The 25,528-nt window shown below is 41.7% G+C and overlaps 1 protein-coding gene across 1 annotated transcript in view; it reads left to right on the plus strand.

Annotated features, from left to right (window-relative positions):
* Positions 1-24,596, plus strand: part of COL14A1 (collagen type XIV alpha 1 chain) — a 120,474-nt gene extending 95,878 nt beyond the window's left edge. The window contains exons 39-48 of the mRNA XM_074145978.1: positions 880-933; positions 9,435-9,488; positions 10,409-10,480; positions 12,251-12,286; positions 12,696-12,762; positions 13,270-13,458; positions 21,902-21,979; positions 22,756-22,911; positions 24,271-24,363; positions 24,457-24,596. Of these exons, the coding sequence (XP_074002079.1) occupies positions 880-933; positions 9,435-9,488; positions 10,409-10,480; positions 12,251-12,286; positions 12,696-12,762; positions 13,270-13,458; positions 21,902-21,979; positions 22,756-22,911; positions 24,271-24,363; positions 24,457-24,596 (939 nt within the window). The remainder of the gene's footprint in view (positions 1-879; positions 934-9,434; positions 9,489-10,408; positions 10,481-12,250; positions 12,287-12,695; positions 12,763-13,269; positions 13,459-21,901; positions 21,980-22,755; positions 22,912-24,270; positions 24,364-24,456) is intronic.
* Positions 24,597-25,528: the final 932 nt, after the last annotated feature.

Here is a 25,528-nt window from a genome sequence, read left to right on the forward strand (position 1 = left end):
AATTATCTAGGAGGACAGATCAGGCACTTAATCTTTTTTGATGCCGTGTTTCACAAGATCAGCATCTTAAAAAGCTGTAGTATTCAGTGAATTTTACTCAGTTTCGTGTCTGGTATTTAGTCTGGAGATTGCATTCCAATTTATTGCTGCCTTCCAGGATCATTTGCTCTTCTTTTTTCAGATGTCCCTCTTCTGCTGATTATATGCCTCCAGAATTTGTTGGTTGCTACCAGATTTGTCACCTTCTTGTTCATATGTGCTAGGGATAGTAAACTCATACAGCCCTTCCTCATAAATCAGTTTTGTTAGCCCTCTGGACTGCTGCAGTAATGGTCCCAGATGGCTGATCTGCAGCCTTCATGAGCTATAGAGTGACATTTCATCTGAACAATGGGGAACTGCTGGACGTAACTGGTCATCCTGCTCAGGCAGGTAATGCCCCTTTGGTATTGCTGCACTGATTTCAGACAATATGGTAACAGACTCTGTTTTAGCAATGAGAGAGAGAAATAACAGCTGTATTTTTAGGTTAAGGTACTGCTGACACAACACAGGAATGATGCAGGAAATCAAGCTCTCTCTTCAGCTTAGTGGCACAGGGAGCCTGACTTGACAAAATTGTCAATGTTATTAACAGAGGATTGTGGTGAAGGAGGTATGAAATCTGTGCATTTAACAATGTCTGCTTAGCTATCTCTCATTTCACAAAACACTTTCTGTACAGGATCTCTTCTATGGCCCCAACCATTATTGAACTCCCTAGTTCCATTTGTCCAACATGTTTATCCAAAAAGCATGTCATACAGTTTCACTGGGAAGTGATTTAGTTGGATTCTCTTAACTTGATCTCATCATTTGATCTCACTTTATAATGCTTAGGGTGTCCCAGGAGCATCAGGTTCACCCGGAAGAGACGGAGCTCAAGGTCAAAGGGTAAGGTAAAATGAACATGTTTTGGATGTGTCTTAAGAGTTTCCATTCCAGAATGGTTATGTTTCTCAACGTGGTTGATTTATTACAGTTTATGTCACTTGTTTTCTGTCATTTCTGGAGGCCTGTATCTCTGTGCCAATCAGCAGAGCAGACAGAGATCAGGTGGAGGATCCTTCCATCTGCTACATCAGGGTTGAGAAACACCAGACAAGTGACGGGAAGCCATGAACTGTGTTTGTGTTTAATGCACTTGATAGGAGTAGATGTCACTAATGTCCAGCACTGCCACTTAGTCCATTTTCTTACACGTTTAAAATCAGCTGGTGGTTAAATGGTACATAATTGGCACACAATCCAATGCAATGATCTAAATTTGCTTGCTAGCTAATTAATGAATGACACAGACAACTACAAGGGAATTTAATACTGAATGTAAAACAATACGAGTAGAAACTGCTGACATGAGGAAAAGGTGAAGAATAATATCAAAATTTAGTCAACCTTATTCTACTTCTGGTAGAGCAAATGAAGATACTTAGTGTCTGGGAATTGGTAAAAAAATCTTCATATTCATGTGTGCAGTTAAACCTGTAAGTCCTCCTCCCTGTCTCCTTGGGGACACTTTTGTTTCTTTATTAGACAGGCACTGGAAAGTCACTGTTAGCATAATACTAGGTTACTGTCTACAGCAGAAGTTCAGTATTAAATATGACTTTTCAGTTTCACTTGAACAAAATTTACATATTCATGATTCTTTTTTGGATACGTTAATGTAACTTGAACTTCAGGGAAATCTGGACCTTCTTTGGATTTCTGGCATTAAACCGAGACCTTGTTGTAAAAAAACATCCCTATAGTGAAATGTCTATTTGAGCTCACTGTTTTGAATTTAAGCATTGGCATATCTTTATGTGTAGAAGTAATTCCAATGAAGTTACTGTAGAATTTGGGCAATACATGGATGTTTTTTCTCTAAAATCAGGAAAATAAAGTAATTTTATTAAGATAAAGATTCAAACAACATTATCATCAGATGAATAACCTTCTAATCACATAAATGGCCTTCTAATATTCAATTAAGTTGTAGTGAAATATGAAGGTAAATATAAAATATATTCCTTTTCCTACTACTGTGATGCCTTCTTCCATATGGAAGCTCATTTATAATGTTTTTTAAGTCTTCTTTTTGTCTGTATTGGAATTTTTTCCGTGTAAATTCCCCAAGCTTCGTGTCACCTGTTCATCTCCAGGTTAATTAATGAAGACCTGGAGCCTGATGGACATTTGCTGCCCACATTGCTGCCTAATCTTAGTCATAGCCAGGTCGAGGTGACCTGGTGCTAGACGTTACACATGAGTGGTATGTGCTTCCTCTTTCTGCATTCCTGAGCACGAGGGACAGTGAGCATTCTGCAGTTCAGGGAGAAGAGAACTCTGTGGTTTTACTTCATTCTGTAGCTAACTGCATATTTAGCCGTGGAGGCCCTCAGCCATGTCTTGATGGCGGCCAGCGGCTCAGAAGTGGTCTAGTTTCCCCACGTGTGGAAATCAGCAGGTTGTTGCAGAGAGATGGTATCTCTGAGAGAGGTCAGCAGAAAGACGTGTACAGCAAAGGCTTTTGATACAGCCTGGAAAGGTCATGCAGGCCTTGCTCTGTAGAAGACCCCAGTGTTGTCTATAGTAAAGTAGGGCAATTACATAAATTGCCAGGTTTTATAGATATGGTAATAATGCTTTGTTCATGTGTTCACTTTCTTCTGGTGTTAATCAAAGGAGCGGGATAAATAGCCTAGATCTCATAAAATTAGGTCTGTTATTGTCTCTGTGCAATCCTTATGCAATATTGTTCAGCAGTAATTATTTCTATGACAACAAATAGCTATGTTACACTAATTTTATGGTGGTGTAACTCATTTGATTGCTGTGAAGTTATGACAAAATAAAATTGCTTTTAGAAAGGCATAATTCTAAAGGGCAGCAACTGCAGCAGCAGCAAAGGGGAACTGGAAAATTCCTGAGAAGTAAATTGCCTTTTTGTATAATATTCCCTTTGTTGGGCTTCCTCATGTTAGCCAAGATGCCAAACTGTTTTACAGCCATTATACTACTAGAACTGAGTTTTCTATGTTATTCTTCGCTTAGCTATCATTTCCTCTTTAGTATTTATTGTTCATTAAAGTATTTTAATTATATTGGTACCAGTGCTGTAAAGTACTTAAGCAAATGGCTAAATCACACTGATTTTAAGGTGGTAAGCATGAGACCAATACTTATTTGGAGATCTCCGAGAGCTTTGCTGAACTGGGGATAATGTGATAATAGACTCAAGAAGTCCTGGAATAGAGATTTTTTTTTTTCCTTCCAGTTGCTGGTAGTTGGAATCAATTCACTTTTACAGTTCTTTTTTCTTCCTTTTTTTATTTTTTTTTATTTCCAGTGTTCATCATTTCTGGTTTTATTTTTGAAATCAGTTGAGAAAAGGTCATCTTTTCCTCTTAATGTTATAATTCAACAATTAGTCTATAGAGGTTCTTCTTTGTATTTCTGAACTTCTGCTTTTTAATCTCTGGTTTATTTGTTTTTCTTGGGTTTTAGTACCTCATTAAGAAATAGAGCATCTCCCCTGTCAGTTGTGTGGATTCATACAAAGATCATTTTCATAATGAAATATTCTCCCTATGAAAAAGAGTGGGATGTAATAAAAATACTGTGTGAAGATTGAATCAGAGTAAAAAATGCATTCTCTGCTAATAAGGCAAACTTTCTGAATATGCATGTTAATATTTTATACCTGTCTGGTAACCGGTTTAAATCTACATCTCAGAGTCCACATGAGGAACAGTCCCCTCCCCTCTCATTAGCTTCTAGTTACAAAAGAGTGTCATAAAAGATTTTATAAAATAGAGAATGGTTTCTTTTTATTGCATGGCTGGGGCTGTGGTTGTTTGTTGTCCTGTCTGCTGTCCCGTATTTGTAGCTGGCGATATAGAGAGGTTTTACTAAAGAGAACAGACTGTTTCTCCACTAACTCTCCCAATCATATCATATTGAAAGAGAGAGCTTGAATTGCACGTGTGGGAGAGTCCAAACTGACATCATGCCTCTGGTGAGTATGTAGACAGTAATTAGACTCTCTTGTGCTTTTGATTCATTTCTTTCAGCCAACAGTATAAAGTTTGGAAGCAGACTGAAACTGACCCTTGCTGAGATATGTAGGTAGAGGGGAGAAAAGTCTTCCCTTTCCCATATCTCCATGGCTACTATCCAAGGTCAGGTCACAATTGCAATCCCTGTTCATTCTTGCGAAGTGCAGGCCACACGAGAGGACAGATCTACACAGCTGCAACAAGAGAAGCCTAATATATCATCCTGAGTGGCAAGCTTGCTCTGCTTGATGACACAGTGTAGAGAGGGATCTCTATTGTTCTGACTCCCAAGTTTGTATCTCTTGTGCCTGTGATGTTGTTACCGCTCTCTGTAGCCTGGTGGTTTCCTCGGGGGTGTCTTCTCGTGGCCAAGCTTCTCCTTGGCAAAGAGGCACGGTTCTTCCTTAGCAGGTTAAAAAGCTCTGGAGAAAGCTCTGTTGGATGTGCTTCCCTGTGTGTCTGCTAGAGGTGGGACCACAGAGTTAAACTGTCAAGTGATTGATTTCTCTTGCTGAGCTGCTGCTGCAGCTAGTTTGGAGTCCAGAAGCATTGACCAATGCTGCCTTAACCTGCTTGAAGACATTGGTCTGCAGAGAGTATGATTCAGTCTCTTAAACATTTCTTTGGCTCCTAATGGCTCCTAATCAGCTCACTCTGAGAGCAGGAGGGCAGGTTGCTTTGGATCCATGTTAATTTGAGTCTTGGAACACTTCCAAGTATGAAGATTCCACAACCTCTCTGGGCAACCCATGACAGTATTACTTGAACAACCTTCGTTGTGACTTTTTTTTTCCTAACGTCTAATCATAATTCCCCCTGTCTCCGCTTGTGTCTGTTGCCTCTTGTCCCATTGCTGTGCACCTCTAAGAAGAGTGCTTACATCTCTTTTTCCTCTGATCAGGTAGTTTAAACAGCATTAAGCTTACCAAGCAGAGCAAACCCACTTCTTTCAAACTTTCTTCATATGTCCCGTGCTCCAGCCCCTGACCAGCTTGGTGGCCCTGCGCTGGACCTGCTTCAGTATGTCAGTCTTTCTTGTACTGGAGATACCAAAACTGGACCCAGCACTCCAGAGCTAGTCTTAAAAGCTCTCAATAGAGGCAAAGGGGTGCTTCCTTGAACCTGCTGCTCAACCTGCTGGCTGTGCTCCTACAGCCAGACTGTGGTTGGCTTTCTTTGCTGCAGGGGCATGCTCATGACTCATGTTCAACCTGTTTTCCCCTAGTTAAGTTAAGGTTTTGCCATTATCTAGTCCTACTTGAAAAATCACCTCTCCACAAGTACCCCAAACAAACTCCAGGCTACCGAAAGCTAAAAAGTTTATAGTGGGGTCAGCAGCAGTTACTGACTTCAGCAGACTTGAGATTTTACAGGGATTTAGGTAGTGCCTACATTCTGTGATGTCATTAGTATTCTGACAAATAAAATCCCATATAAAAGAATCATCATAGCTACACTGTTTCTCCATAACTGTTTTTCATGCTGTTAGCAAAATATATCCTGATTTAAGTTAATCTTCCCAATTAATATACATCTTGATTCTAAGCTGCCTTACATATGGTTTGCCAACTGTATCCTGAGCTGCATCAAAAGAAGCGTGGCCAGCAGGTCGAGGGAGGTCATTCTGCCCCTCTACTCTGCTCTGGTGAGACCCCACCTGGAGTACTGCGTCCAGCTTTGGGGCCCCAACATAAGAAAGACATTGACCTGTCAGAGCAGGTCCAGAGGAGGGCTGCGAAAATGGTCAAAGGGACGGAGCACCTCTCCTATGAGGACAAGCTGAGAGAGTTGGGGTTATTCAGCCTGGAGAAGAGAAGGCTCCAGAGAGACCTTATTTCAGCCTTTCAGTCCCTTACTTAACAGGGGCTTGTGAGAAAGATGGAGACAGACTTTTTAGCAGGGCCTGTTGCGATAGGACAAGGGGTAATGGTTTTAAACTAAAAGAAGGTAGATTTAGACTAGGTATAAGGAAGAATTTTTTACAGTTAGGGAAGTGGAACTGGAACACTACCCTGGAACAGGTTGCCTGGAGAGGTGGTAGATGCCCCATCCCTGGAAACACTCAAGGTTGGATTGGATGGGACTCTGAGCAACCTGACTTAGTGGAAGATGTCCCTGCTCATTGCAGGGGGTTGGACTAGATGGCCTTTAAAGGTCCCTTCAACCCAAACTATTCTGTGATTCTATGATTCCCATCAAAATCTGTCCTGTCCTGCTCTTGGACATGCAGGTTCATGGAGGAGATTCAGTGGTTCTGTACAGAGTTCTGTACAGAGCTATCCTGGATATGACTGCATCAGAGAGAAAGTGCTGTTGTACTATGTAATTTCCCAGGTCATTCTGGAGATGGTTAAGGAAAGAGGAGACTTCAATAAATAGGAGAGTTAATAACATCTTTAAGGCTTCAGTGTCAGAATACAACTTTGTGAATTCTCACACTGCTCTATTTTCTTCTACATTACACAGACCAAAAATAATGGGAGAAAGAGACAGAAGAAAAACATTCCCAGTCTTCCTGCCAATTTCCTGGCACCTACTAATCTCTGCTCACTACTCAAAAGTTCAGAATGAGTATCAGATCTGTTCTGGCCATTGGATAGTCTGAGTAACATCATATTCAAACCCTGTTGGCAGCACAAACAAATATCTTTGGTCTTCTACCTGCGTGAGAGAATAGGTGTTGCCATACTCTTGCTTGAACAAAACCTCTTTTTGACCTCACTTCTAAGTAGCAATTTTTGCATCTAACAAATACAGTAGGAGGCAATTTTTTGTGGCCAAGTGATACAGATACAATGCCAAGAGAAATGAATCCTAGGAGAATAGACAGGAGATGATTCTTGAGCAGCCAAGAGTGAGAATGCTGCTCAGAAGACAGAAAATGTGAAATATAGTCAAAGAAAATGTAATTCTAATCACACTGATAGTTCTACTCTTTGACTGGGATGGGAGGAGTGAGGGACATTCAGCATTATTTTTCTTTAGAAGTTTGTGTGAATCCACACTAGATCCTAGAAGTCAGTGGGAAGTTCTATATTTCCCTCCTCCTAGTTAAATTAAGCCCTTAAGTGGGTACTACCAGTCTTCATCCTGCTTTAAGACTGATCAAAAATAAATGCAGATTTTAAATATTTGCTTTAAAAAATGAAACATACTTGTAAATAGAATTATCATAGATTCATATTCAGCCTGATTTAGACAGACTTTTTCTCTAGCTTTTGTGGAAAGGAAAATGTTGAAAACCTTTTAGCTAGTTTGCTGCTCCACAAACATAGGATACAATTCCCATTCATTTAAATCTTTGAAGTCAGGGTCAAATTTTGAAATATATTAATGCAGAATAGATAGAACATATGAGAATCATAGAATGGTTTGGGTTAGAAGGGACCTTAAAAGACCATTGAGTTCCAACCCCCCTGCCACGGGCAGGGACAGCTCCCACTAGACCACGTTGCTCAAGGCACCATCCAACCTGGTCTTGAACGCTTCCAGGGATGGGGCATCCACAGCTTCTCCGGGCAACCTGTTCCAGTGTCTCACCGCCCTCACAGTAAAGAATTTCTTCCTAATATCTAATCTAAATCTCCCCTCTCGTGGTTTAAAGCCATTACCCCTCGTCCTATCACTATACTCCTTGATAAAGAGTCCCTCCCCTTATCCACTGAGCGATCCATCCATCAAATCCATGACTCTCCAATTTAGAGAAAGGGATGTCATCTTCCTGAAGGTTTTACTGTTACAAAACCAAGGCTAGTTTGCATCATCTTTTAGAGACTTACACGTTATTATAAAAGTATAAATAGCTATCATTGAATTTTTCAAAACATTGTTCACAACTAAATGTTTCTTCCAGAAAGTATCAGAAACCCTATTTTATAATTTTTAATACATTTCAAGGTTCCTTATGCCATTCTCTGTTTTCCTCTAGAAACACCAGCTTTGAAGACTGAAGACACTTTCCTTTGCAAATTTATTTAATTGAGCTAGGCTTGCAATCTTTTCCTTGTATGTGTCTTAAAACTACTGTGATAGAGACACTACTTGTATCTTTATTTCAATACCACTTAGCTGGTACATTTGCTTTATTTCTTACTGTTATAGGGGAGCTGCTTTGGTCCTTGAAGCTTCAGGAACCATCTGGCTACACTGTGAAATATGAAAGTATTTCCTTATCAAGACTAAGGATGCATAGATAACATATTATAAGTTGATTATTTTATCATCGAAACACCCTTCTGGTGGAATTTTATAAAATCCTTTCCAGGTACATGGCAGATAATATTCCCCAACCAGATTTTTAATGCCATGTGATAGCAGGTTTGAATCATAGTTTCCAAATTATGTAAAGTGTAAAACTAGTAGTTCATGCTATATTCATACTAAAACTGTGTCACAAATAAAGCTTTGGAAAAAAAATGCAGAATGAAAAAGATATGAATTTTTTCCTGAAGCTCTGTGAGATACTGAGGCCTAGAATGTTCTTTACTGTGTGTGTCAGCATAAACGCTTTCAAACCCTCTTTTTCCTTCTACTCTCACCTCCATATTCTGGTCTTGAGCCACAGATAAGATCGTATTTCTCCTTTTTAGGCTGTGGAGTAGATAAAGAATTGACTTATCACCAGGCTGTTCAGAAACCTGTGCTTTATAGCATGTGGACACAAAATGTGCATATTGGTTAATTTGCAAGAACACTTTATTAATAGTGTAATATTCTACATCTGGTCAGTCTTTTTTTTTTTTTGTGATTTGCTTGCTTTCCAGTTTCCAAGTTATCTTTAGGTTTTGGCTCTCGTTTCTGGAAGCTCTGAAGCACGTTCATAATGTAAACCACATGAGCATTCCTGCTGCTTCCTGAGTCAGGGCCTCGGTGATAGCGAGTGCACATGTACGGTGTTGCTGGGCGGAGAGATGGCCTCTCCGTTGCCATCTTTCCACACTTCATCAGTGGGACTGTGAATAGTTGCAAGTGGTGAGAGCAGATGTAGAAGTGTGACCCATCTTGTGGCAATCTGACAGCAAACGCTCTCATTTACCTTACTACAGCAACACCAGAAGTGAAATTCACTCAGAGGTGAAAATTGCCAGAACAAAGAGTTTTGCATTGCCGCTTCTTACTACAAAAGTATTGTGAGACTAGTTGGATTTATTTTTTTTTTTTAAATATTGGCAATCCTATAGCTCCTTTTCAGAAATAAACCCTCCCCAGGGCAAATAAGGGAATCTTCTTCTAAGAAACTACTACCACCAGTTATTAATTTAAAAAAAAAAAAAAAAAGTCTTCTAGATGGAATGGAACAGATTCATGAAGTACATATAAAAAGCTGATAAAATCACATCTATTTCTCTTTTGTAGGGCCTTCCTGGGAAAGATGGACCCACAGGCCCACAAGGACCTCCTGGCCCAATGGTGAGTATTGCCCACGGAGTTTGTTACTGTAAAAGTCAGCAGGATTTGGGGGGGATTCTAGGTCACTCTGTTATGTAGGCTTCAGTGAATAGGCCAAGACCAAGGATTCTGCTTGGAAGGTAAAGTTCTCATGGTGCACAGGGCTGGCAGAGAGTTACTTCTCCAGTGTTGTTGCTTTCCACTCTTAGTTAGCTCAAGAAAAAAATGTCTCCCAGGGGAAGGGGAGACAGTTGTTCCATCAGTAGATTGAAAGCTTGTTCTTAGTCAAGTAACTGCACTATAAAGGAAATCTGGGCTCTTAACGTTTGAAACAAGACTTTCTTTTTGTAAGAAATTCCAATTTGGATTGTTAGTTGAAGCGAACCGCCAAGTGCTGCTTGGTCTGGAGGCTGGAGGCAAGTGCAGGTATTCAAATGCTCTCACAGAGGAAGACAGTAGAGGCCACATTCAGCCTTCAAAGCAAGATGTGTGTTGCCTCCAGGATCAGTCTTACCCTTCTCAGCTCAGGCAGCTAGGCAAAGTTAATGCCTTCTTGATAGAATTAAGAAGTTAGGTGAAACTGCTGATGGTATGAAGTGTTCTCCAAGCAATCCTGCTCTTTTTACAAAAAATGTTCTGACTCATCCCCCCGAACATGGTTGTAACATCACAGGATCTAGTCTTGTCGTTCAGCAATCTGTGCCTGGTTCAGAAAGTGAGCAACACAAGTCTGTTTTTCTCAAGTGCTTTTCTCAGAGCTGTGCCTTTGGTGCTCTTTTTCCTGCAACATGTACTTCTGAGTCCTCTCTCCCAGCATCTCCAGTCTCTGATGGAGTCTCTGCTTTGTCTCCCTCTCTGTCACACCACTGTTTCTCCCATGAGGATTCACGGATGTTGATTGTCATCACCACTAAGTATTTTCTTTCTCTTTTTCCATGTAGGGCATACCTGGTGCTCCAGGTGTTCCTGGTGTTACTGGAAGCCAGGGGCCACAAGGTGATGTTGGAGCTCCTGTGAGTAAAATTAATTAATATTGCTATACTTGCTGGTGTAGATTAATTGTTTTCTGTACCTGGCTTCACTGTTTTACGAAACTCTTCAATATTTATAGCTTATGATCTGTTTGCAGTTAGTGGCTAAGCAAAACATCATATTGGTCTTTCTTTGTTCATTCTTCATAATTAAATGTATTTGTTGATCTTACGTACAGTGTTTGGAATATAGGGATTAGAGAGTCAAAACACAAGATTTAAACACAGAAGTTAAAAACATAACAGTATGTGAATTTGTAGTCTGTGTGTAATTACTTTCTCCTCTTTTTCCTTTGCACTTCAAGCAACTCTCAGGAAACTAAAGTATGCCATTTATTAACCTGAATATTTCCAAAATATTATTCTCATTTTCAAACTGTGAAAATATTGCATGAATACAAAACTGGCTTTCATGGTTACTCTGAGTTTACATCAGGGCAACTGACTAACGATCAAGGCTTTTTCTAGAATGTTACTATAAATTTGACCATCAGTTTCATAGAGTGGAAAATTTCACTCTCTCTATACCGAAACTAAGTATTAGGAACCTCTAATACCAAGTTTGTCTTTCAGGTATTATTTTCTTTATTATAAAAAAACCCAACAGTTTAAGTAGAAGAAAGGAATACAACTATAAAATGAGTGTGTAAATTACATAAAAAAGAAGATTTACAGTGGACATCTTTTTCTCTGTAACAGTTCAGATAATATTGCGTATTCAGATTTTAACATTTGACCACTTGGTTAATTATAAAGTCTGCTCAATTTTTTTCCAATGAATGTTCTATTTCATGTTTAAAGGCATCAGAATGTGACAGTGTGTACTTCTGACTCAATTTGTAGAATTTAAAATTTTTTTCAAAATCCAGTTTGCTTTGGAGATTTAGTCCAATGCAAATATTTTTATTTGGTTGAGTGGAAATGAAATGACTGCTAAGATATAAGCAAAGACAATAACCTAATGCCCAGTTCTGCATAGTTTTTAAGTGTAATCATGAAATCTATGAAGGAGATTTGATGAGCTATGGAACTTGTTACTATCAATGTATGGCATGATGAGTATTCAGTTCCTGTCCAAAGACATGTTCCAGATATTGAACTAGATTTCCCAGAGTGTGGATATTCCTGTGAGTCATGTAAGACCTCTGCTGTGAATACTTAGACTCTAGTAGTTCTAAAAAACCAGCTAGCTGGGTAAACAATTACTGAGTTTCTTTCTTACCTTTCCCAAAAGGTAGAGTAATAGAGGCCTAGAAACATTCTTGCAGTCTTTGTAGGAGTTTCTTCTTTCCCAGAATAGAATAAGCTGTGCTTTAACTGTGCATCAGTCAGCTGGTTACCTCTTCATGCAGGCCTGTCCTCACTTCAGGAGTTCCTTCCCCACTGGTGAAGCTGTAACTGCCCTAGACGACTTGTTCCAATCCATAATGATCCTTACTGTCATTACAGTATTACATTATCTTTAATGTCACACTAAATTTTCTGTGCAGTTTAATCCCATTGTTAACTCAGGTCATAGCAGATGCAGCGTCATAAAGTCATCGTTGCCTTGTAATTGCCAAAGGCGAACATTTTGTTGAGTACTGAAATGGGAAATGTGTATTTGTTACTGTCACGTGGCCTCCTGAAACCACATTCCTTGTTTGGTTTTTCTCCTTTTACTGTCATGCTGCAAGGGAGACAATGTTTAGGTGTTAAAAATTTTGAGCAAGAACAAAATGGCAATCAATTTTGTCTTGAATCTTTTCATAGGGTCCTCCTGGAGCTAAGGGTGAAAGGGGTGAGCGGGTAAGTCTATGTTCACATTAGCCACCATTTTTTTCCCCGTCTGTCCTTCTGTCCCATAAAAAGCTCTCTCCAATTTATATTTCTTTGTGTTTACAGGCACAATAGTTTTCTCTGTGCAATCAGGCAAACTTTCCTTCTTTTCCAGACGTTGTCTTATATACAGCTACAGTTATGTTTTGAAGATGAGAAGTATGTGGCATTAAGCTTGTCCCCAAATCTCTCAATGGGGTTATCTTCTCCAACCTCTGCTGGCTAAAAACATTAATGGGAAGAACTAGGGAAATACCAAAACCTTTTTGGCTTTTTTTTTCTCATCTGTGAGGATAAATCTCTCAGGAATAATAAATGTCTTTCATTTAATGATGGTGCAAAAAAATTGTGTTATGACACTGCTGCTGTTGTTGTCCAGGGTGATCTCCAGTCCCAAGCGATGGTGCGTGCTGTTGCTCGGCAAGTGTGTGAGCAACTCATCCAGGGTAAGAACATCTAAAGTTCGCATGTTTCCATCTCTACAATGGATCTTTTTCTGCTGCAATTACTTGCAAATATGATGCTTTTCAGAGTATCCAAGGGGATCTGTTTGTTTTAGGCTAGACAGTCAGGATTTATGTTCTGACTAGATTTATGTTCAAATGGATTTGTTTGCAATTAGGGCCGATTAGCATCAGGCATCTAAAAAAAAGCCTGAATTGTCTCCAATGTGCTATAGTGTACAGAGGCTTCTGCAGTAACAATTTTAAATTTTATAAACATAAAATACAAAAATAAAAAATCAAAGCGGGGAAATAAAATTCTACACAATAGTTCTTCCCCTTTTCTGTGTACTCCCTAAACCACTGTGTCTCCACCACCAAGCGTGTAACTTCATATTATCAAAGCACTACAGACCACAGCCTTGAGGACCTGCCAGTGCTCTGGTCAAACTTAGCTGAACCAGAGTCTCCACTGCAACTTGGAAACGAGGACGTTTTTTTTCCTGACAGGTCATATGGCAAGATATAACTCAATTCTGAACCAGATTCCAAGCCAGTCTGTCTCAACCCGAACTATCGCAGGACCCCCTGGTGAGCCAGGCCGGCCGGGGGCTCCAGGGCCACAGGGAGAACAAGGTTCCCCAGGCATGCAAGGGTTTCCAGGAAGTCCTGGTCAACCAGGAAGACCAGGAGAAAGAGGTAGGCTTTGTACTTTGCATACAAAAAAATATATCTCCCTTTCTTGATATATTCTGATGGCTTTTGTCTCCTGTCTAATTGTGAGAAGAACAGTTTTCTCGCTCACTAGTTGATTGGTGAGCTCAACACAGACCATAATGAGAGCTGTGAGACTCTCAGCCATGAAGGTACTGCAGGCTTTGCCAGGTGTGATTTTGCAGGAGCAGACAGAGGTTAAATGCCTGAACTACTGAAGATCAGTGGCATATAATTGGGCACATCACAGTAGGCTTTCGTCTTAGTAGGACTCTGAAGTAACCTGGAGCTGTAAATGAATAAGCAAAGGAGCTTTTGGAAAAGGCAGCTGTAAAATGGACAGATCCATGTTGGGGAAAGATGGAGCTTTTCTGCTGAACTTGAAATATGTCAGTCTCAAGGTTTCTAAATCGTGATAGTCTGAAAGGAGAAAAGTTGTTAAGAAGAGGGAAAAAATCCTAGTTTATGAGGGGTGGAGAGAAAATGGTGAGGTCAGAGAAAACTAATAACTGTTCATTTACAGTAATTCTCCTCTGCATTCTTACATGTGTGCTAGATCCCTTTCTCCTTTCCCCCTCCAGCATTGTCTAATAAAGAAACAAGCTCCATGTTTTGATTTACTCTCTCTCCGTGCAGCCCTGGCAATCTTTGGTGTACCAGCGTAGCACTACCAGAGGTAGCACTGAGTGAATCTATGATTGTGAAGTTCTTTGAAGGCCTTCACATAAGGAGGTAACCAAAAACCCAAGAGACAAAGGTGATATTCAGGAGCAATGAATTGGTGTTGCCAATACAAAATCTAAAATGGGATTTTAAAAATTAATTGCTATGAAGGCTGTTCAGTTCAGGAGCTTAATAGTTCCAGTAGCCACGATGACCAGAGTTAAAGCATTGTTTTGAAAAGGAAGTCTTTGAGTGAACCTGTGAGTCTTCCCTTCAAGACTGTAATAGTAACTACCTTCTTGAAAAAAGAAGCAAGGTTTAGGGTGGTGGCCTCTCAGTCATGCTGCTGCCTGTGGAGTTCCCGTGGAGCAAAGACCAGACAATGTCCAGAAAAAAGGAGGAATGAGGGAGTGGGAGGCAAGTCAGAAAAAAAAATTGGAAGAGGCAGCAAGTGAGGAACTGACTTTAAAAGTGGTGACCAAGGGAGACTGAAGGCAGATTTCAGGGTAGTTGCTTGAAATACTAGTGTATTTTGAATGGCTTCTCAGGCAGGAACTGTTTAAGTACGGAGAATATTTTGCTGGGGCTTCAGGAATGGAGAAACCAAAATGCCAGGTTACAAAAAGGGAAACCCGTCCGGCATTTAGGATGAATTTTCCATTGTATTTGTTGTGCTGAGGCCCAGACCCATGTGTTGTACTCTTACGAACTCACAGAGTGATTAGATATAGTCATTTGAATGAAATATGATGTGGGTTAACCCACTGCTGGTAATATTAATATCTGGGAAACAGCATTGGCAATAGAGTGAGTACAGAAAGGGTAAAAGCACATTAAAAAAGAATATTATTTTTTTCCTGTCTCTACGGATAACTGATGTTAGAAGAGGCTGATTTTGGCAGATAGAGCTTGTGGGGAGTTTCATACTTGGTTGAGAGCAAGCACTTATCAAGCACAGTTCAAGAACTATCATCAGTCACCCAGGGCTCTCTGCAGATTTTCATAAAATGTTATGCCAGAATTTGGGAGTGTTTTTTACAGTATTTATAGCTTAAAATGAGATTGTTTTTAAAGCAGAGAGAATCTATGTGTAAACTTAAAGACAAAATAATTGGCTTTATTTGAGTGAAAATGTTTTTTAGGACATTTGTGTAACTGGAGCCGTGCACAGACCTGGCAGGAAAAGGAAGGAGCTCATTCAGAACCTAGGAAAAATATAGAACAATTTATTAGTCCTCGAGCATTTAATTACTTCAGAAGCAAGTGAAATTTCAGATTGATGGTCTGCCTGATGTAGTAGCAGTTTATTTAACAGAAAGATACCTTTTGAGTTGTACGGACCCTTGGGACATTTCAGAATCCATTTCTAAGGAATTGTTCTAAGCTAAACCCAAAATGCAGCAGTGAAAAGTAAAAAATCCTTTTACCAGCTTCGTGCTTGTGGATACTGATTGGAAGTTTCTTGTGCATTCCCAGTTCTCACTTGTTTCCTAACCACGTATCATACAGTGAAGTAGCAAACTGAAATTCCTCTGCTTCTGGATGGAAGGGTTTTCAGTTTCCAGTGAATACAGAGAGGAAGGTAAATGGATCCGGACCCCATCCCTTGCTGTGTTCTGAACCCTTGTTTGTATTCAACTTGTTCAGCAAGTCTCAATGTATAGTCGTGTCCTGAAGATCTCCAGCCAGAGACCTGGAAGTCTTTATGAACAATGTATTTCTTTTCGCTGATGTCATCACCATTTGGTTGTATATGTAGTCAACTGAATGTTCAAAACCAGTGCCCGATTAGCAACTCTGAAAAGTCAGCCTCCACCTTTAAGTACAGAAAATACCCTGCAACAGTGATATCAGTGTCCATAGAGCAAAATAAAAAGTAATAGACATTAGAAGGGAGACAAAAAAAGGTTTTTAATTCAGTAGAGTGTTACTTTTTTTCCCACAAACTACAGGTTTTGTGGGAACCCCACAGGTTTTGCTGCAAAAACCTGTGACTGGCTCTGAGCTGAGTGGCAAAGTGCTGGTAGAGCACAAAGAGAAAAGGTGGGAGGAGGCTAGATGTTTCCTCCTGCCCACTACCCATTCAATCCCAGCCTGTGAGAAGGGGGAACTTCTAAAAGCAGCCCGAGGAACTGGTTAGAAATCATACACCAAAGAGAGCTTTACTGGAAAATGTCAGCAGTGAGGGATCTTGACATCTGTGACCTTCCCCGCTGCCTTGCCTGGCCAATGGCTTCTTCCCCCTTGTTTACCTTGTCACTCTGCCAGGCCTTAATCAGGGCGTTTGGGCTGAGACAGTATCCTGGAGTTTTGCTAGAAACCTCCACTTGAACTTCTAGGCTCAGGGTGTCCCATTCCTGGATGTATTCTCTCACTAGTAACACACGAGCTGGGCCTTCCAAGAAAGACCACCGCAGTGAGAAAGGATAAGTCATTCTCCTGACGGATTCAGTTCTCGGTGTCTGTTGCCAGCTGAGATCTATTTTTCCAGCGTAGACGTACGTGAATGGGTTAGAGGCACACTAAGACATTTGTTATTTGGTTTTCCTAACTGATTATTGTTTTAGCTGTACGCTGTGGGGTCTATGCTATTGTATTTTCCTAATGATGTGAAAAGAAACTTCTCTGGCAATCTCAATATTTGTTAGCAATATTAGCATACTTTTTTTTGTGCCCCAAGAGGCCATTTGAATTGGACTGGTGATTTAAAGATTAAGGAGGCCAAATTGTGTGATCAGTCCCCTATAGGACATAATCCCAGATAAATTACTAGAATTTTGCTCTCTTACATATTTGCATAAATAGAGGACTTTGGAAGAAAAAAAACCCAAACAGTGATTATTCACAGCACTCATCTCTATTTTTATTTTAACTAGTTCACAGCACTGGTTCCAATTTTTATTTCAGCCGGTTCGAACATCTTTTGTTTTGATTTTATATTTACAAACTGGGACTTAAATAACTAGTGTCTGGCTTCTGAGTGCTCAGAAAGTAGTTGGACTTCTGCAAAATAATATAAAAAAGCAGCTGAGGGGTCTAGAGAACAAGTCATATGAGGAGAGGCTGAGGGAACTGGGCATGTTTAGTTTGGAGAAGAAGAGGCTGAGGGGACACCTCATTGCCTTCTACAACTCCCTGAAAGGAGGGTGTAGAGAGGCGGGTGTTGGCCTCTTCTCCCAAGTGAATAATGACAGGACCAGAGGAAATGGTCTGAAGTTGTGGCAGGTGGGGTTTAGGTTAGATATTAGGAAGAATGACTTTACTGAGAGGGTGGTCAGGCACTGGAACGGCCTGCCCAGGGAGGTGCTGGAGTCGCCATCCCTGGAGGTATTTAAGAAACGTGTAGACGTGGCACTTCAGGGCATGCTCTAGTGCCCGAGATTGTTGGTTTGTGTCTGTGGTTTTTTGGTTTTTTTTGTTTTGTTTTGGTTTGGGTTTTTTTTGTGGTTGGACTCGATGATCTCAAAGGTCCCTTCCAACCATGAAGATTCTGTGATTCTGTGAAGATTCAGCGTGTGTTATTCTTTTTCTTTTTTTTTTTTTTCAGTTTTTTTTTTATAATTTCACTGAATTTCACTGAATTTCACTGAATTTTTTAGAGTTGGAAGGGACCATAAAGATCATCTAGTCCAACTCCCCTGCTGAAGCAGGATTGCCCAGAGCATGTCAGAGCATGTTACTCAGGACTGCATCCAGGCGGGTCTTGAAAATCTCCAAAGGGGACTCCACAACCTCCCTGGGCAGCCTGTTCCAGGGCTCTGTCACCCTCACCGTGAAGAAGTTTCTTCTCATATTTGAGTGGAACCTCCTATGTTCCAGGAGTAGTAATACCCAGTAATACATGGGTAGTTTTCTCAACTTTGAGGAAAAATGTAAAAGCCATAGTAAAAACTATGCAGAGGCACCGCGAACTTTCAGATGCTGTGACAGGGCAGTTACTCTTCTGCTACTGGGTGGATTTCTGCTCTTACGATGTGGCCTGAAGTGATGCACAAAATTTACGGCTACTCACTGCATCCCACTGGGATTAAAATACAATAAATACCTAAGCCATCACTTGAAGAGTCACTATTCTTGAGTACAGTTTAATCCATATTTGCTTCCTGGCTTCATATGAGAGAGTTAGTTAAAGATGTGTTATCAAAAGCCACATGTTTACAGCTCCGATGGCAAAATTCCAATGGAATTAAATTGAACTTTTGCCAGTTGAGTCAATTAAATACTTTTATTTCCAATTTTAGCTTCATCTGGATAAAAAAAATAAATAATCACTGTGTGTTATTATACCTTGTGGTTACAACTGAACGTCTTTGAAAGAGGACATTTTTGGTAGTGGTTTAATTTTTCTTAATTGCAATATGCAGTTCTCCTCAAAGGACGGTATTCTTTTAAAGACAAAAACAGATAAGCAGTACCTAAGTATTTCCTTTTGTGCAGAAACCACGGACATTTAATTTTCTTTGCTAGAGAATGTGTTCATGATCTCGGTTTTGTTTTTAATAACCGATACTATCAGAGGTATCTTTAGCAGAGGGTTGGAAATAATTGATTTCAGTTGCGTGTGATCTCCCCAGGGCTGAACCCAAGCTGTTGCTTATTTTGGATGGGGGAAAGACACAAAAAAGTGGTTAGTGTGAAGAGGGAGATGAAGTATTGATGGTATTGCTGAAGTATGTCCAGAGCACAAATGTGAAAACAGTTACTAGAATCCGAAGCCTCTCTAACTCAAATGACAAATTTTGACACACGCTTTTATCCCTAGGAGTGATTAACCATTGCAGTAACTTACACGGTGAGTGATGCCTTGTCCGGTTGACTTGCTGGAAGCTGTTGCTCCAGTGAAATGCAAAGATGAGCTTGATAGAAAGCGAAATGGGTGAATTTTGAATGTACTGGCACTTTTAGGAGGGAGCCGAGAGGTCTGTGAATGTGTCAGCTTACTCTCATAAAGAGCTTTGGTGGAAGGCCCATGAGAGAAACCCATGAAGTGTTTGATTGTAACTGCTGTGAGTTCTGCCGCAGGAGTGGGGTGTTCTTGCTTCAGCGTCTGTGTCCTCTTTCACTTGGGGGAACTTTACTGGAAATTAGACTCAAAGAAACCTGAAGCAGACTTGGGTCTTGGCCTTCGGTGTGTTTGCTTTAGGAACTCAATATCCATGTGATTTCAAGGAGGGTTAGCCCTGCGCAAGATCTTCATAACTTGTTCCAGAATGAACATTTTATTCTTAGCCTGAGTAGATTTGTTCCATATTTATCATTTCTTACTGCAGTTTATCCTGTGAACGCCACGTATGGGTGTGCGTTCTTGTGCGTGTAAAGAAAAATAATCGAGTGTAGGGAAGGCTGTGATTTGAAAATTGTCTTTGAAGTGAACATGTAACGTTACCGCACAGTAGGATAAGCAATGGTCTGTCATGGGGCAGCCGTCTTTCGATCAAAGCAATCCGCGTGTACACACTTTGCCCTTAGCAAACGGCAGGCGTTTCCCTACAGGGCAGGTATGGAGCGTGTCCAGAGAAGGGCAGTGAAGCTGGTGAAGGATCTAGGCAACAAGCCATTGGGAGCAGCCGGTAACTTCAGAGGCATGAGTTAGTCTCCTGGTCAGAGCACGTTCTGGGGTGCACCCTGGCACTTGTGTTCCTAAACTGGGCACAGGAACATTTGGTAACACCTCTAAGGCGCTGCCATAGACAGGGAGTGGTGTTAGACTCGGAGGAAACTGATGCAGCACTGCAGTCATCAGATCACTGAATGGTCAGGACAAGCAAACACAAAGATTTCATTTTTAGAAAGAGTTTTATAAATATTTTGTTATCCAGGGATAACAAAAATCCAGGGATTTTGTTATTCAGGGATGAGGTGTACAAGACCTTGCTCTGTCTTGCCCAATATCCTCTAGAAGCAAGAGGGAGATACCCGCTATTTGCAAAATAATGGTGTGAACATCACCCAGATTATCACACCTGCTCTCTTTCGCCACTTCCTGCTGATTTCGTTTGGCCATGCTATTCTTTCTCTGGGTGGCCAAGTCTCTCCTGTAAAATACAGTGTTACTAGAGACACTTAGAAAGCTTTGGAGACCCCCTAATGGAAGATGCTTTGAGAAGTGGTTATGGTTTTATCGTTTGCTGGTCACCAAAAGACATATTTTTTTAACTCAATAACAAAATTGTGCAACCAGAGGAAATAAGACGTACAAAATGGAAATGGGAAATACTTAAACTCTGCCGGAACAGCCACAAAAAGCCTCGTAGAGGTAAAACGGAGCTCGTCATGCTTTGGTTAAAAAAGACATGCTCGGTATGGAGTTCCTGAGTTGCAGGGGTGTAGCCTGTGTTTTCCAAGTGATTTGGCTGCATGGTATATCGCCCTAGAAGCCACCTGTTCTGTAGAAGACCTAGAACTCCTCAGCAAATACCGAATCACCTGTAATTCAGTAGACTCTTATTTTGTAAACTCAATTTCAGCAATTCTTTGTCAGTGATACATTTTAATTACTACTTTTTTTTTTTTTTAAATGGTTAAGAATTTGTTCTTATTTATTTACTTCCATCAGAAATTAGCTCAGGAAGGGGGAAAAAAAAAAGTCTTCTGTGGCTCCTCACAAAAATGAGGTGTCCTCCAGATATTTTTCCCTAAGAGGGAAGGGTTACCTGAGCAGAAGGGAAGGAAGGAGCTCAGTGAGTTGAAATTGTAGATACCGCCCCATCAAGGGCAGCAGCTGGGTTTTTCGACTTTGTTTTTTGAAGGTGCTCTCTGTTGGCTTTGAGTCTGAAAGTGTGGAAGCTGTGAAGCAGTGAGAGCAATTACCAGTGCTGGGAGGTCTGGAAAAGAGGGAAAAGTCCCACAAACCAGCCTGGATTTAGTGTTTTTGAACCATCCAAATCAAACACAGACTTTATGAGAGTTTCCAAGTTACTGGTGGAAACTCAGGGTCTGGAATTTGTAGTTTTGACACCTACTTGAGTTTGACACCATTCATTGTGATCGCTGCGTAGAGAAAGTGCTTTTATAGGATGCCATAGTGGTGGTGCAGGAGGAGATGGAAAGCTGGAAGAAGGTAGCGCCTTCCCTGGATTACTAGATCTGTGATCTCTGTGGATCAGAGCCAACGACAGAAATTTAGGACCATGAGCAAGTGCGGGAACCCAACTCAATGCATGTTGGAACATCAGTTTCGTGACTGAGAGACTCTTACATTGGGGTTTGTCTGGGGAGATGGATTTTGACTGTGTGAAACTCCTTTCTTGCATTTTAGCAAGGCTCTGCAGTAACTCACCATAACTCTCTCCATTCATGTGTAGAACCATGTTATGCTGAACCACTGGTGGGTGAATGTTTGAAGGAAAATTGGCTGTAGCATTAAAAATTTGACTTTTCTGGGCCACACAGTAATTTATAGACAGCTTTGTGAGGCTCTGAGGATTCTTCTGACTTACAATAGTCGTACCTCGGTGTAGCCCAGAGGCAGGTTTCCAGCAGGAAGTGCAGCCTGGAAACTGGCCGATGCCTCCGCATACCACCTCGATGAAACCACCATGGCAGCAGGAATGTTTAAGACCCCAGGAATGCCATGTTTCCCTTGAGAGGCTGGCAGGGAAGGGAGGGGAAAAAGAACCAAATAATTCTTTATTTTTACCTCCTTCCTTCTCTGCCATCTGTTTTTACATGAAAAATAACATATGGAACTATAACCCTGGTTAAATAATAAACACCGCACACAGTTTTGTTCAGAACGTGACTCTGATGAGTACTGTTTCCGTAGGTTTACCAGGCGAAAAAGGAGAAAAAGGCAATCCAGGAGTTGGAACCCAGGGACCCCGAGGCCCACCAGGATCTACAGGTAAAGTCATCACATTGAGGGCACTGGGATGAGACCCCTCTGACCCTTGTGTGAAGCAGCAAAGACCTGTGTGGCTCTGTCCTCCACTTCTAAGGCTTAAGCAGCACAAAACTCAGGCATCTTAACTGTCATAATTTTTGGGAAGGGGAAAAAAAAATCTGGATTGTGTTTGTTTTCCCACTGACTCAAGGTCATACCTAACTGTAACTTGACAGAGAAATGTATATTAAGCACATTAATCACAGGGATTTGTATTTAGCTCCTGAAAAAGCAGAGGGTGATATCCAGGTCCTGTTGAAACAGGCATAAAATTGCATTGACTTCACTAGGATATTCTGGCTGTGAGAGTACTGGTATCCAGGCACAGCGTTACCAGGAGGTGTATTGAAAGGGAGTGGGTGAATAGGGAGCTGTGCAGGCATCCAGGGCTGTCCTCCCCCCAGGAAACTGCCTTTCTGAATGTCTGAGGCTTGGTAAAACATCGGCTCTGGTATGAATTTCTGGCTAACAGCTGTCTCTGGCAAGGGATCCCGCTCCCAACGAGCCTCCTCCCTGGCTGCTGCTTCATCTTCCTTGCCAGAGGAAGGCTGCAGCCTTTCCCTCGGCGTGCCGGGGGGAGTCGGAGCCAGGATGCCCAGCTCCTCTGCTCAAACTATCTCCTGAAAGTGTTTGTAGCATGCTCGGTGCCATGGTTTCCAAGCACCAGGCCTGCCAAGGTGGCCTCAACTCTGCTTTATGAAAGACGCTCAGATGTTTCGTCTCCCCCTTCGCTGCAGGACCTCCAGGAGAAAGTAGAACTGGCAGCCCGGGACCACCAGGTTCTCCAGGCCCACGAGGTCCCCCCGGCCACATGGGGCCCCCGGGCTCCCAGGGTCCTTCAGGCCCACCGGGGTACTGCGACCCGTCCTCCTGCGCTGGCTATGGCATGGGAGGTGAGTAGCTGGGACTTGCCGAGGTGGGGGTGGCATTTCCTAACAGCCAAAATAAGATGGAGGCTACTGGCAAACCTTGGTAGGCTAAAACATGGTAGCTCCCTAAAAACCAGCACGTCCAGCACCGCTGTGTTTTGTGGGCCTGCAGCAGGAAGAGGTGACCCCAGCATAGTGACCAAAGGAAGCCCACCAAGATCCTGACCTATAGAACAGACCCCGCGTAGTGGGTTCCTGTCCTGTGCGTGTGTGTTTAGTTGTACGATCCTGTTCCGTCTGGGCTGAACGGTCTCCGTGTTCCATCCCCACCTCCTCACGCTCGCGACAGCCGAGTTTTTACATTTGTAGTTTTTCAAACATGTTGCTCAACTTCCCCCCCCCCCCCCCCCCCCCTCACCGTGGGCCTCCGGGTGGCATGAGAGCATGACCCTTACTAAACCCTGGTAGTGTCACCTGACGCAGGGATGCACGTGTCCGTCATTAACCAGTGACGCAACCTGGAAAAAACGAATCTTTCTACATCTTCTCTGTGTCTCACTGTCCCGTCTCGTCCCAGCACGGAGAGGCCACAGGAGGAAGTTAACACAATTACCAATAATTATGTCGCCCAACCCGAAATGGAAATTTATTAGTAAAGCACTAGTTACTACAGATGTTATGCATTAGGCGTATTTGTTTGATGTTTACGGTTTAATCTGCCCCTGATTTGTACCTTTTACTTACCTGAATGTTTTTGTTGTCATCTCTTCCTCTCCTTCTCTCCTCACTTCCCCTCCCCGTTGTTCGTTTCCTGTTTTAAGGCCCAATCCCTTACAATGGCTACCAATCCCGAAGGTGAAAGGCTCCCTCTGGTTCCGTTCTCCTTTGGCTGAAGGTCAGAGATGGACGCTGAACTGCTCTGGGCTTTCCAGCAACAATATTGACTACCACTAACGAACTTACTCGCTGCTGTACATGCACGTAGCTTCCTTGCACTGCTAAAAAGTATCGCCTGACCCATTTTGCCTGTCAGTGGTGTATTTTAGCCCGTAATTGGCATAAGCGAAAGCAGGCGGGTTGTGCAGTGTGTAACAGGCGCAGTGTTACAACTGGACATCTGACAAATTCCGGTGGTGGTTTCCAACTAACTTGGCTGTTGGGGGGTTTCCAATTGCTCCAGCTTATTAATTTTGTTAAATGTTTTCACTGTTCCTTTATGTGAATAAAAGATGTGTATTTAAAGATTTTATATCTATATACTCACACACGTTATATATAAATATATCTCTATATGAAATGTCAATTTCCTAATGAGTGCTTTAATTTTCTGCTCCCCTTCTCCTGTGTTAACCGTACGAATGCTCTCGGTGGTGGTGGGTTAAGGTGGATACGGTGAACCAACCGATCAAGACATCCCCGTAGTGCAGTTGCCACATAACTCCTACCAAATCTATGACCCCGAGGAACTTTACGATGGTGAGCAGCAGCCGTACGTGGTTCACGGGTCCTACCCCCTCCCGCCCCCGTACTCCCAGCCCTCCTATCCATCACCTCATCTCGCTCAACCAGAGTTCACTCCTGTTCGAGAAGAGCTGGAAGCCGTTGAACTGAGGTCCCCAGGAATCAGTCGCTTCCCAAGGATGGTAGCCAAAAGGAGCGTCAAGACTCCAGGACGCAAAAGGGCGAATGGAAAAAAACCCTCTCAATGAACTGTTTAAAAAAGGGAAACGTTTTTATGTGCATCTGTGTTTGGCCTTTGTCCAGGTGCCTGACCTGGCACAGAAGATGTTTACAGGCTCTTATATTAATGGAGAAAAAAATGTACATGGCCAGTTGACACAACAACTAATGCTAATTATCTTGCATGCCAGAAACGTAGTATGTTAGTGGGTTGGTGCTAGATGATGATGGAAGGTCACCTGTAGATCTTTCTCTGGAGTGCTGTTCATACACTATTCACACTGTATCTAAACCCCACACGTCGGGGGGGGGGGGCGTAGAACCATTCGGAAAAGTTCCTGTTTTGTTATCCATGTGTTTCTAGTTGATCACGTTCCCTTAGTTTTGGCTGAACTGCTTTACTGTGGAGTAACCTGCCCAAATTCACCGGAGAATGAGGCATATCCAGGTTCCCTTGATGCCAGCTATTACCATTTCACAACGAATCTTATGTTAACGGAATATTTTTTTAACCCACCTTATATAAATACACTAGAATGTTCTGTGGGAGCACACTGATAATTTATTGTGAACCTCTTTCATTTCTGTTTTGTATGCAAATAAAAGTGGCAAGCTTTTATACATTAATTCTGTATTTGACTGATTTTTAACTTAGAACAATTGTACAGATCTTTGGGGGACAGAATGTAAAGAGAAGAAAATACATTTTCTTTTTTCAACACTTTTGGGCAACAGTTCTATACTAAAGGATACGGGCAGTTGGTATAAACAGTATTTAGCCTTATTTTTAAATTTGTATATGAACAAGCGGGGAGTAACTGTGAGATGAGGTGACCGTATCATCTATGGATGAGAGATCTTGCCCAATGACCTGCCAAAGTCAAAGTGGCAGGAAACATGAAGGGAACTTGGATCAGAGGAAGGAAAAACCCCAACCCTATTTGAGAAGCACAAAACAATT

The sequence above is a fragment of the Numenius arquata genome, chromosome 3 (assembly GCF_964106895.1).
Source record: "Numenius arquata chromosome 3, bNumArq3.hap1.1, whole genome shotgun sequence".
Taxonomy (NCBI): Eukaryota; Metazoa; Chordata; class Aves; order Charadriiformes; family Scolopacidae; genus Numenius; species Numenius arquata.